This window comes from Triturus cristatus, chromosome 11 (assembly GCF_964204655.1).
Source record: "Triturus cristatus chromosome 11, aTriCri1.1, whole genome shotgun sequence".
Classification (NCBI taxonomy): domain Eukaryota; kingdom Metazoa; phylum Chordata; class Amphibia; order Caudata; family Salamandridae; genus Triturus; species Triturus cristatus.
Genome location: NC_140594.1, coordinates 574,476,153 through 574,489,988, shown reverse-complemented (window position 1 = coordinate 574,489,988; position 13,836 = coordinate 574,476,153). Strand labels below are relative to the sequence as shown.

Genomic DNA, 13,836 nt, shown 5'->3' with positions numbered 1-13,836 from the left:
TGGCTACCCATCCTGAAGAGATGCCAGTTCAAGATACTCAAATCCCTCCACGATCTAGGGCCTGCCTACATCCACCATCGACTGAACGTCCACAAACCCTCTACACACCTGCGCTCCTCTTCACTCACAACCACACACAACCCTGCATCCGTCGCAACCACAGCCACTCCTTCTCCTACATTGCTGCCAAGACCTGTAACAACCTTCCCCTCCAGCTCTGTCCAGCCCCCTCGCTGGTAGACTTCAGACAAAGACTCAATCTGGCTCTTCAACTGAGACTCAGCACCCATATACCCCTAGGAGTGACAATGTTGCGCTTTACAAATGCGGTTTGATTGATTGATTGATGGAGCTAGGCTCATAAACCTAGAACGAAAACTTTAGATATTTACAATAGAGTTTAAGGCTTCTTTTCCAACAGCAGGCAGAAAGGCTGTGCTGCTTAATATGCTCCCCCACACTAGTTAGGGCTAAGCAATAGTACAGCCTCATGATCAACAGTTGTGTGCAGTCTATTATTTTACAAATGAATAATTAACAAATATCACACTCCATCCACTAAAGTCAACAATATCAAGTCTCAAATTAATTTAAGGTCATTACATAATATGCCACATGCAACTGGATTAAATACTAGTGAGGACAACATACCTAAACTGTGACCAGCCACTGAGACTTTTCCTTTGAACTCTGGATTCCTCTGCTGGAAAAGTTTATAAAGTCCATTCATTTCTTTGACAACTGTATCTAGAATGGACTGGCAGTAGGTTGGACTGTTGTAGAAGAAAAGGTCCAGGAGGGTCTCATTGGTGAATTGTCGTAATTTGGTAATGCTGGGCAGAGTAATTCTCTGAATGTCACTAAATAGATAAAAGATAACACAAGTTAACAGTTTTGATTAGTGCTTCCCAAATGTTTTAGAAGCACAACCCAATTTTTGGAACGGCAAAATGTTTGCGATCCACCTAACTTTAATGGACATGAGGCAGGGCAATATTTTAATGTAACTAAAGCATCATATGGTAGCGAATTGTTATTTACGGACAGCACATTTTCCATTGAAAGGGGCACTAAATTTGTATAGACATGCAGTTTTATTGATAAAACTATATGGTACACGAATGTTAATGTGTGGAGATTGGGTTTCTGTGAATATTTATAATTTGTGCATCACTAGGTAAAGTGTCTTGATTTGTTTCAGTCCTATTAAAATCTATATTTCCAGGATACTTCAGAGTAAAACAAAAATGTGCTTAATTTTTGCTTTCCTAACTGTTGAATGTATACATTTCATTTACAGGTATTTCGATTTTGCGGCGTGTTCTAAAACAATGACGTCCTACACCCTTTCTTTTTCTCACTTCCTGCACTCTAGCCAAATTGCCACTTAAGTCCCTTTAAAAACTCTTCTCACTTTCAAACCTTTGTTAAAATAATAAGCAGCGATTTGTCAGAAAACATAGCCTAACATTAGGCCTCTGCCTTTGAAGCACTGGCAAATGTGGCAAGATAAAACACAGAATTTAAAAGCATCTTTATGTATTGTTCGGACTGTCCCAACCCACTAAAAATTGGCGTTGTGACTCAGTTTGAAAAACGCTGGTTTAGATGAAAGACCCGATATCTAAAATAATTAATGTAGTTCAGACCGTTATTCATAAAGCCCGCAATAATTTAAAGATAATCTTTCAGAGCACAATTAAGCATATACAGAAAAGTGATGGATATACCTTTTCACAAGTACGTAATTCAAAGGTGATATGCTGCAACATCCTTTGAATAAACAATACAAGTTCTTCCAATTAGTTGAAGCATACTATTAACAAGTTACTTACCTTTGGTAACACTCTTTCTGGTGGATATTCTTTCTAGCTGTAGATTCCTATACATGTGAATATCCCTGGCTTCATACTGGACCCAGACATTTTAAAAGCAGTGCTCAGTTGCAGGTGGCCCCACGCGCCTTAATGTCTATGTCATTCTTTTTTTTATTTTTTTTTATTTTTTAGAGTTTTATGTAGCGGAAACTTGGCCCGAATCCAATGAGGTATCAGAGCGCTTTACATTGCACCAGTTACGTTACATGAGGACACACATTCATTTTTTGTTAGGCACGGGGAGATTAAGTGATTTGCCCAGAATCACAGGATGTTCAGCGTAGTTACCGAGACTCGAACCCAGTTCCCCCAGGTCCGAGGTCGGGCGCCCTAGCCGTTAGGCCAACTCCTCCCATTGGAAGTGATGAGTAGAGCTGCATGTATGTGCCACCCATGCATGCTGACATTTTCATTCAGCAACTCTTCCACGCCTTCAGACGCAGAGCGTTTGAGTGAATTGAAAGAAACAGTTGCAGATACCTAGACTGGGATCTTTTTAGATGTAAGGGACCATACCACTAAACTAGGAGGTGAGAGGGTCAGTTAGGTAGAGAATCCACCATAAAGAGTGTATTTGAAAGTAAGTACCTTGTTTTTCTGAAGGATACTTTCAACTGCAGGTTCCTCACCGGTAGAATAGTTACCAAAAGAGGATCTCCCTAAGAGGTGGATCTGTGGAACGACTCAGATTAAAAGGTCCTACTGGACAGAGTGGGAAAATTCTCTTCTCGACTGTCCAGGTAGTGTTTCATGAGCAAGTGCACCAAGGCACACGTAGCTGCATGACAGATACTCAGGACAGACACTCCACATGCCAAAGCAGGTGTAGCAACATCAGCTCTGGTGGAGTGGGCCCCGAGACCTTCTGGAGGGTGCTTCATAGCCAATGTGTAGTATATATTTTCATACTGAGGTCTATCCATCAAGAGATGGTCCATGCACCGCTCTGCCGTTTTTTGTGCTCCCGAGCACCCTACAAAGAGCTGATTGTCCTGTTGATGTTTTTTGGTTTAATCAATGTAAAAGCTGAGTGCTCTCTTAGAATTAAACGACAAACTGAAAGTTCTCATAACCCACTGTGAACCGCAGGGAACGTCTGTGGGCGTGAAGATGTAAGAGTACTGCAGGCCCAACACCGTTTCCCGTTTCTGAGATCTAGGGCAGACAGAACCGGGCCAAAGTGAGCATCCTGAATTTGTCTTTGCACAGGAAGGCATTGAGGAGTCGAAGATCCGGAACAGTACAAAGACCTCGGTCCTTCTTCGGCACAAGAAAGTAACAGTAGTAGCAACCAGTCCCCAGGTCTCAGTCAGACATTCCACCATAGGTAGCAGATGTGGTGGACTGGACTTAAATAGTAGGGCATAGCCCTATTGATCAATCTGCAGGAACTATCTGTAGGATATGATGTCTTGCCACCCCTGCGGAAAGTGGCTGATCCGGCCGCAGACCGGGTTCTGTGTGCCACTAAGGAGGAACTAAAGAGGTTTCTGTGGCAATTGCAGCGGGGGGGGGGGTGGAGGTGCGGGGGGAGCAGGATTGAGCAGATCTCAGGGCAAGGCTAGGGAAAAAGAACATGGGCTTGCCAAAAGTTACCCCGTTTTCGCCTCTTTATCAGGGGAAGTGGTTGGAAAGTCATTTGGTTTACTTTGCAAGTGGATGCCTGTACCACCAAGCCCTCAGGTGTAAAATATGGGGTTAAAAAAAGAAAAATCAGGATGACCTGGGCAGGCCTATGGCAGTGGACAACCTGTCAGTTAACTGGCGGGCCGAACATGGCGTAGCCCAGGTGCCCAATTGTTTGTCAGCCAGGGCCTGGGTTAAAGGTAAGAGAGATTCAGTAGGAGCCTGGGCGGGCTGTAAGAGCCCTGTGAGGACATTCATTCTGATCTACATAGTAGGGAGGTGTTAGTCAAGAACCTCAGCAGCCCAGGAAATTAGTGTGGCAAAAGTAGTGTTCTCCTCCAATGGAGGTTCAGGGGGAGAAACTAGGTGTCCAGGCCACTGCCCACCATATACCAGTCATCAGCATCATATGGAGGGACAAGGCATTCCCCATCTCCTCCACTCTCTTCGCTATAAGGCTGGCTCTGATTAGAGTGCAAGCCAAAAAGTTGGTGAAAAATATGAGCAAGGTCACGTCAAAGTGGTATAGATATAGTGTTGAGTCCGATGAATTCACAGTAGGCTGCGGCATATCAAGTTCTGGGAGCGGCTTTAGTCAAAGTTGTACCGATGCTGGCTCAGAGTCAGACAGAAAGATGGGTTGAAAGCCCTCCAGCATCAACAATGCCAGTGTCAAGGATCAAGTGGCTGGCATAGTGTGTGGTGCCGAGCCCAATGCCAGTAAAGAAACTAGAATGGGTTTGCAGAGTCCAGAAGGCGCTGAAGGTGAACCCACCGATACCAAAGGGCATGATGGACGGAACGTTTGAGCAAATCAAACACTCACCCCCAGTCAACTGATCTGGGTTTAATCCATCATCATTCTTTAGCTCACTCCACCACCCCAGTTCGGACATGGCCATATGCAAATCAGTCTGACCCTGTGCCTCATGGGAACAGTCCAGCCCGAACTGCCAAGCCATGTCTTCCCTGGACCAGAAACAAGCATCCTGGGACCGGTGTTTCGGGTTCATAACCCTCATCAGCCAGGCTATCTTGAATCCAGTGGCAAAGTGAGCAAGGGACCCACATCTGGGCATTCCCTGCCAACTTAGGGCGAACAAAGCGATACCAAAGGGGATGATGGACTGAATGTTTGAGCAAGTCAAACACTCACCCCCAGTCAACTGATCTGGGTTTAATCCATCATCAATCTTTAGCTCACTCTACCACCCTAGTTCGGACATAGCCATTTGCAAATCAGTCTGACCCTGTGCCTCATGGGAACAGTCCAGCCCAAACTGCCAAGCCATGTCTTCCCTGGACCGGAAACAAGCATCCTGGGACCGGTTCCGGGTTCATGACCCTCATCAGCCAGGCTATCTTGAATCCAGTGGCAAAGTGAGCAAGGGACCCACGTCTGGGCATACCCTGCCAAAATAGGGCGAACAAAGCGATACCAAAGGGGATGATGGACGGAACGTTTGAGCAAATCAAACACTCACCCCCAGTCAACTGATCTGGGTTTAATCCATCATCATTCTTTAGCTCACTCCACCACCCCAGTTCGGACATGGCCATATGCAAATCAGTCTGACCCTGTGCCTCCTGGGAACAGTCCAGCCCGAACTGCCAAGTCATGTCTTTCCTGGACCAGAAACAAGCATCCTGGGACCGGTTTCGGGTTTGTAACCCTCATCAGCCAGGCTATCTTGAATCCAGTGGCAAAGTGAGCAAGGGACCCACGTCTGGGCCCACCCTGCCAACTTAGGGCGAACAAAGCGATACCAAAGGGGATGATGGACGATTCGTTTGAGCAAATCAAACACTCAGCCCCAGTCAACTGATCTGGGTTTAATTCATCATCATTCTTTAGCTCACTCCACCACCCCAGTTCGGACATGGCCATATGCAAATCAGTCTGACCCTGTGCCTCATGGGAACAGTCCAGCCCGAACTGCCAGGCCATGTCTTCCCTGGACCGGAAACAAGCATCCTGGGACCGGTTTAGGGTTCATAACCCTCATCAGCCAGGCTATCTTGAATCCAGTGGCAAAGTGAGCAAGGGACCCACGTCTGGGCATAGTTTCCCATGTTATACTAGAGAGCAGCTGCTCACGCTCAGTAAGTTGGCGCCTTGTGCTACAACTATAAATCCGTCAACTAAATTTAACACTATGATTCCGGGTAGTCTTGAGGTGGTGGATTCTAGCTCTTTACACTGTGAGCTTCTCAATGTTAGATCATCGGGGAAGCACTCAACTGAAATACATTTACTATTACAATCCCAGGGACTTGGATGCTTTGTTCTTGACGGAAACCTGGACAACCATCGACTATCGATCTAGGCCCTGCCTGACCGCCAGGATATAAGATCTTTCATAAACCCTGGGTTCAGAAGAAAGAGGGCGGAGTGGGATTGATCTATAAAGAAAAATTGGATTTTGTTCCACTTAGCCTAGATGAAATTGTGGGTCCTGAGCTTTTGAGTTTCTCACTTAAAGATATTAAGGGCCACTTATTTTCAGGCATTTTGTTTTATCGTTCTCCAGGACCATCAAGATCCTACTCACAATCCCTAATTGACATTTTTGGTAATATGGCACTGTCCCAGTCAAGATTTCTGATCCTGGGTGACTTTAACCTATAGTCCGTGGGAGAACCTGGACCGGCTTTAAAAGATCTCCACGGGTCCTGTGAGAATTTAGGACTGTAAGAGCTAGTATCGGCCCAACCCATCAGGATGGGCATATCCCGGAACTCATCTTTTCCACCCACGATCTTGCCACTATGGGGAATATTCTTCCCCTTTGTAGGACAGACCCTTTTTTTATTGAATTTCTTTCTACAAGATACAAATTTAGCTCTGCAAAAAACATTCCCAGCCGCTAGAAGCCTTGGCAGAGAGCGTGGAATAATCTTCTCATACTGCCAGGGATAAACCTCTGTTCAATATTTCTCCTTCTATTAACATGGGCTGGTCAGTGGAGGAAAACTATCTGGAGTTAGAAAACAACATCAGAGCCACTCTAGATCAGGTCATCCCTATTTTTTGTTGAAACATTTTTATTGTTTTCCAAAGCAACAATTACTGTTCATTACACAGCGTGGCCCCGTGTCCAAAAGGAGTATCGTCCCTCCTAACCCCAACTCGTTCCCACCCCTCCCCACCCCCATGACAGTGTGCCTCTGTCCCCTGCCTCTCCCCCGATGTGCCCCCCCTTCCAAGGAAATCATGTACGGACGCTCAATCCCTCTCTGTGCAAGCAGATCTTCCCTCTTGTCCAGGCCTCTGGTATGTGTCCAGGGACCTCCTTCCTTCCCATCACTTCTTATTCCCTAGTCCCCCTCGCCTCTTGCCTATCCGACGTGCTCCCTCCGTCCCCTACCTCAGATATCAACCCCTGGAGTTCCACCACCAACGCTTCCCATGCCCTGGCCGTCGCTAGCGCCTTCTCATCGTCTCTTCTAAGAGCCAACTGAACTCGGAGCGTACCCTCCGCCCCCGCCCATCTCACTAACGCTGCCCTCCACCGCAAAAAGCTAGGCCCCCCCCTAGATTTCCAGTGCATGGTCAATTCTCTCTTGGCCAGTATCAACCCCAGATCATAGAACTTGCTAGTGACCTTGCGACGGGTGTGGGGAAACCATAGCAACAAGCAAGCCCCCATCTCTGGAGTAATAGAGCGGTCTGTCACCTGATTCAAGCAGTCCACTACCTCAGCCCAATAGTCGCCCAACTGCGAACAGGCCCAAAACATGTGGCGAAATCTGCCCCCTCTCCTCCACATCGTGGACATGGAGAGTGTGCCCCTCCGAAATATTGCAAGACCTTGGCCGGCGTCAGATACGCCCTGTGTAACGTGAAAAACTGAACTAGCTGAAACCGTGCGTTCCTTGTTCCCTTCCAGGCCCTCCGCACTAGCGTGGACCATGTGGTCTCAGGGATCGCTTTCCCGAGGTCCGCTTCCCACTTTCCCCTCAGAGCAGGCAAGTAATGGCCTTGGTCGTCCCCGCTGCCATCATGACATATTGGCAACCCGCTGCAGTCGGCGGTTCCGACAGCCCCATATTCCAGTGTTTCTGGAGGCTCGCCACCAAGGCCGCATGAAGCAAAAAGTCCCCCCGCGGGAGCCCGTAGCCATCCTGCAAGTCCTGGAAGGACAGTAACACACCGTCCCGGAATAGGTCCCCTACCATCTGTACTCCCAGCTCCTCCCAAATCGCTAGCCCGGACCAATCACCCCCATGCGGGAGCGCTGTACACATCCCCAGGGGGATTTCCGGGGCGTACGGGCGGACTATGGCTGCCCGCCTCTGACACCTATTCCAACACTGCCGGAGTGTACGCTCCTCCAGGGTTAGCTGAGTTAAGTCCAGTCGCTGCTGGAGAACCATAAAAGCCAGCACATGCCGCGGGATCAGCCTGTCCTGCGGGCCCTCCGGGCCTCTATACTCCCGGGCCACCGCCTGCGTAAGCCACTGAAGTTGGGCCGTCAAATAGTACCATTCAAAATCGGGGGCTGCCAGGCCCCCCTCCGCTCGTGGCCGCCGCAACGTGGCGAGCGCCACCCGTCTCCTTCCCGAACCCCAAATGAAGCCCGTCGAAAGCGCCCGCAGTCGCGCAAAATACGATGCCGGGATCCATATAGGAAGTGTGCGGAAAAAATAGAGAAGGCGTGGCAGCACCACCATTTTCAGCAACGCCACCCTCCCGGCACACGAGAGCGGGAGTGTACTCCAAAACCCCATACTACCCCGCAGACCGCGAAGTGCTCTGCCAACATTCCCTTCCAACAAATCTGCCTGTGTATGATAAATGTTAACCCCCAGGTAGCGCAAACAACTGTCTTCCCACCGGATTCGTCCCCCCGTCTGCGGTGTCCCGCCGCCCTGTGACAACGGAAACAAACACGTCTTACCCCAATTGACCTTCAGTCCGGACATGCGGCCGAACTCCTTCAACAGGGCGACCGCTCCACTTAACGCATCAGTCGCATCCCTCAAAAACAGCAGCAGGTCATCTGCATACAGGGAGATATAATGGGCGTCCCCCCTCAGGGAGACTCCGGAATAGGCACATCCCCGTCGGGCGTGAGCCGCCAGAGGTTCAACAGCCAGCGCGAACAACAAGGGGGAGAGAGAACAGCCCTGCCTCGTCCCCCTCCGCACGTGGTATGAGGCCGAAATAGTAGCCCCCGTCTTCACCCGGGCCGTGGCACCACTATATAGCAAGGTGGTCCAACGTACAAAGTCCTCCCCCAAACCGAACTCCCGCAGCACTCGATACAAATATGGCCACTCCACACTATCAAAGGCCTTTTCTAAGCCGGAGCAGGCCTCCGGGTATTCATCTCGGTCCAGTTCCATCACCCGCAGCAGCCGCCGAATAGAGGTGGCCGTGCTGCGCCGCGGAATGAAGCCTGCCTGATCCGGGTGGATTAAGGCGGTTATATGGGTCAAGAGGCGCGACGCCAACACTCTGCTCAGAATTTTGTAGTCCACTGTCAGCATAGAGAGTGGGCGGTACGCTGTGCGCGCACCCGCCTCCCCACCGGGTTTCAGCAAAGGTATCACGATCGCCTCCCGAGCGGAAGCGGGCAACTGCCCCAACCCCCATGCCTCGCTATACAGGGCCTGCAGCTGCTGTGCCAGCAGATCCGGGTAGGCCGCATAAAACTCGACGGGCAAACCATCCGCCCCCGGGGTCTTTCGACGGGCCATATGCCTAATTGCCCCTCGGATCTCGCTCAGCGATATCATGCCCCCAAGGTCTTTCCCAATGTCCGGATCCAATCGAGGCAGGCGGGCTTCCAACAAAAAATCAACCAGGCCTTCAGGTTATCAGGTCATCCCTATTAAAGAACAAAAAACTCCACAGAGACCCTCGGCTCCATTGTACAGCTCCGGGCTTAAAGATTTAAAACTGATCTGCAAAAATGCAGAAAGGAAATGGTGGAGGTTTTCTAGATAAAAGGACAAAAACCACTCTAAAAGATGCCCTACAGAAATAAAAGACCAAAATCACAACAGCAAAAGCGGAACACTATTCTAGATCTATCTTGGCTGCATCTAACAGTGCAAGAAGAGTGTTGAAAATAATGCGTGAACTGTCCAATACAGACTGACTAGACCATTCCGTTCCCGCGTCCCAGGATCTTTATAATAGTTTGGCAATATTCTTTGAAGAGAAAATTAATACAATTATTGATGGGATCAACACTACTTTTTCAACCCAGGCCTTCTCGAGTGATGGAGCTCTCCAAACTGACGCTTTAGCCACACAGCCCACTCTTGACAGTGTCCATTCAAAGCAGATAAGTGAATTAGAGCACCTTGAGTGTTTAACAGAGGATAACTTCAGAGGGTTGGCCGTGGCTACATTCTCCAGCTCTTTCCTGGACCCTCTACCCCACAGGGTTTGGAAAAAGTGGCAGGTCGACTTTTTCCAAAACTGTGGCAAATTTGTTGCCAATCTTTGCAGAGCGGGGTGGTCCCAGCAGCCTGGAAAAGAGCAACGGTGACTCCGCTATTAAAAAAGCTGTCTCTGGATGTGAGAAGTTGGCCTGGCATATGCTGGTCACTAGTTATAGTGGCCACCTTGCACCAGTCCAATTCGACTCTTGGTAGATAGGTTTAAAGACAACCTTTTAAAGAAAGCTATCCTAGTGGTAGCTGTGGAGAGCAGCCTTCAGGCTAAGTCTCTGAGGAATGTAAAGCAGCTTGTTTTACCTTATAATCTCTTGAATTACCAAATGAAAAGACACCACACAGGTATATATATCAAATATATATGTATTTATTTCTAAATATACTCTACTAATCTCTTTATGAGATTAGAGCCAGGTAAACATTCAAAAGATCAACAGTTCTCAATAAATTAAGCACAAATATGGCTGTAGCCCTAGGGGCGTACCAGACCATATACTAAAATAGTGGTTTAACAAACTCGACTTGCAATATGAAGAGGCCTAGGGCCTTGGGAATCGCTGGGGCTTCACTTCTGCAGTGTTAGCAGGTAAGTAATCAGCCCACAGGAGACGCGTGCAGTGTCTAAACACACACGCGGGTTTTCAATGCGTTTCAATGGCAAATGTCGCGGTTTGTATTTTACAGTTCTAGGGCACTTCGGAGTGGACAACAAGCAAACAACTTACAGGGTAAGTACTTCGAGAGCCAATGCACATCTTGGGCACCGTAATGCAAGAGTTACCTCACCCAGGGAAGCCGGGTGCATACGTGTCCTTTGGTGTCGGGTCGCGATGCTGTTTTCAATGGAGATCACTGAAGACTTGCTGCTTGCGTCGTCGAGAGAAGTGTCCGCTGGAATCCGAAGATGGATTGGAGTTGCAGAAGACCTAGAAATTGAGGGGACAGAGTTCAAAGTCACTTGCCAGTGACCGGTGGCCAGCAAGATGGATGACCACAGCTGTCGCGTCTCTTCAGGTCGCTGATGTCGTTTTGTATCTTCGCTCACGAGGACCAGGAGGGATCGATGAAGACCAGCAGCTGGATTCGGAGGGTCCCACGACGTCTGCAGCTGTTGACGGTGTTGGTACTCTGTTTGGAGCCAACAGGCCTTGGCAACTGCAAGTCTCGTGTGGATGGAAGATTGTCGATGGAGCAGACCAGCAAGGTCTGATGGACTTACTCAGCGAGGGTAAGTGAGGGCAGGCCCAGAGCAACCAGGCGAGCCCTTAAAGGTGATGTGGAAGTCTTCTGGAGAGTCGCTAGCCAACGGGCAAGCAACCGCGAAGACGCCTTTGCAGGAAAAGTTCACCAACAGCCCACGGTCACTCGGGACAAGGTAGGCCGCTGATCTTCGGTACTAGACCTGCTCGGGACTTGGACAACAAGTGGTCCAAAGCACAACTTCGTCGGACGTAGTTTAGGGCTTGCACTCGAAATCAGTGCACGGTTCCCTGGTATTGCTGTTCCTCGTCACTCGTGGGGTCCAGATGCCACAGCTTCGCTGGGGACTCAAAATGGCCGTCGAGAGGTCGGGAAATCCGCTTCAGGGGACGCAGGGACTTCGGGCTTCGGAGGGAGCGGTAAAGTTTGCAACCGTAGTTCAGTAGTTTTGGTGCCTGCCAAGCAGGGGAGTCACTCCTTGACTCCAAGGGAGATCCTTCGGTCTTCTAGAGATAGTAGAAAGTTGAAGGGCCAGGATTCTTCTTCGTAGAGCGTCGTCCAGGTGTAATCTAAATTGCATTAGCAATGTGTGGTATCTTATAGTGAAAAGATGGGAGGGACTAGCTCTATGACCACTCTTCTAGGAGGGTCAGGGTAGGGGGTGGTTACACACACTTCCCTTTGTCCAGTTTCGCGCCAGAGCAGGGGCAGGTAGCCCCTGAACCGGTTTGAGCTGGCATATGCACAGAGGAGCCTACTGCTCCCCCAGTGCAGAACTTCAAAGCACTCTAAGAGTGCACCCACCCAGCTCCAATACACTAAATCCTGTCTGGGAGGTGGTGACCCCTCCCTGTGACAGGAAACCCTTTGTTGAGCTCCCTCCACTGCGAGTTTCGGTCAGCAGCAGGAGGGCAGCCCGGTGTCTGTGCTGGTGGCATCCATTTTGTGATGCCAGGGCTCTAGATGATTTCTACCGTGTAGTACAGTGTGTACATGTCGTCCCCTCGAGAAGGGTGGGATCCTACTCCCACACCAGTTACTGATGTGGGGGTAGGATTCCAAGTTGTTTGACACCAAAAACGACATGTTTTGATGCAGTCATTCCAAAGTTAGCATTTACCGCGAGGTTATAATGCACTTAAGAGTATATGGTTTAACCGCATCCACAAACAGCAGCAGAGAATAGACTCTGCCAGCTGCAGAGGGGTCCTGTTCAGGCAGAAGCACCCCCTCACATAGTAAACCAAGCACCCTGCCCTTGGGATTGATAGGGCCTACCATAGGGGTGACTGATAGGTTTATATGTGTGTGTATGGTGAGATATAGGAACCTATACCTCAGTGAGGAGTGCTAACACTACCTCACACAGGCTGCAGTAGCAGGCCTGTGGTGTCAGATTGTGAATGCTTCCCAGGGGTGGCATAATACATGCTGCAGCCCCTGGTAGGCCTGTGAAGTACCAATGCCCTAGGTACCTAAGGTACCATATACTAGGGGTTCATAAGGTACCACAGTATCCAATCACTAGTGCATCTAAAATGCACACCAAGTTGTTTAGAGAGATCAGTTAGACTGGGGCCCTGATTAGCAGGGACCCAGCCAGACTATAGCCAGAAACCAGTGTATACATCAGAAAAAAAGTGGTGGCAACACAAGTGCAGATCCTACTCTCCTACACAACCCCCCCCCCCCCAAACACAGGGACATTAAACTAACCTTGACCAGTTGAGTCTTCTTGTTCTAAGTGGAAATACCTCGAGAGTCCATCTGCATTGGCATGTTGGGTCCCAGGTCTATGTTCCACTGTATAGTCCATCCCCTGTAGGGAAATGGACCACCTGAGCAGTTTAGGATGTTCACCTTTCATCTGTTTGAGCCATAGGAGGGGCTTATGGTCAGTCTGAACTATGAAGTGAGTGCCAAACAAGTATGGCCTCAGCTTCTTCAGGGCCCAAACCACAGCAAAGGCCTCCCTCTCAATAGCTGACCAACGTTTCTCTCTAGGGGTCAGCCTTCGGCTTATAAAAGCTACTGGCTGGTCTTGACCTTCATTATTAAGTTGAGACAGTACAGCTCCCACACCCAGCTCTGAAGCATCTGTTTGGACAATGAACTTCTTTTTGTAATCTGGACTCTGTAAGATGGGGGTAGTGCACATTGCCTGCTTGAGGTCATCAAATGCCTTTTGACAGCTAGCTGTCCACTGAACCTTTTTTGGCATTTTCTTGGAGGTAAGATCATTTAAGGGGGTCACTATAGATCCATATCCCTTAACAAACCTCCTGTAATACCCAGTCAGGCCCAAGAAGGCTCTCACCTGTGTCTGGGTGGTTGGAGCTACCCAGTCCATTATGGTCTGGATCTTGCTATGTAATGGTTGAACCTGCCTCCACCTACAAGGTGGCCCAGGTACACAACCTGACTCTGCCCTATCTGGCACTTAGTGGCCTTGATAGTGAGGCCTGCTTTCTGCAGGGCCTCCAGTACATTTCTGAGGTGGACCAGGTGATCCTGCCAGGTGGAACTATAGACAGCAATGTCATCAAGATATGCTGAGCAATAGGTTTCCATACCATATGTCTAAACTGCTGTAGCACTTGTCTACATTCAGTTTGTTGATGTTCAGTGAGGCTGCTTGCCAAAGCAACACCATCAACTGACCCATCTTCAGGGTTCTGTGAGAGCAGGTCAGGGAGAGGGTCACTCTCCTCCTCCTGGTCCT

The 13,836-nt window shown here is 49.1% G+C and overlaps 1 protein-coding gene across 3 annotated transcripts in view; it reads right to left on the bottom strand.

Moving 5' to 3' along the window:
- DDHD2 (DDHD domain containing 2) overlaps positions 1–13,836 on the bottom strand; it is a 539,107-nt gene that overhangs the window by 296,330 nt on the left and 228,941 nt on the right. For all 3 annotated transcript variants that reach the window (XM_085633751.1, XM_085633749.1, XM_085633750.1), the window contains exon 8: positions 652–860. In XM_085633751.1, coding sequence (XP_085489877.1) covers positions 652–860 — 209 coding nt within the window. The remainder of the gene's footprint in view (positions 1–651; positions 861–13,836) is intronic.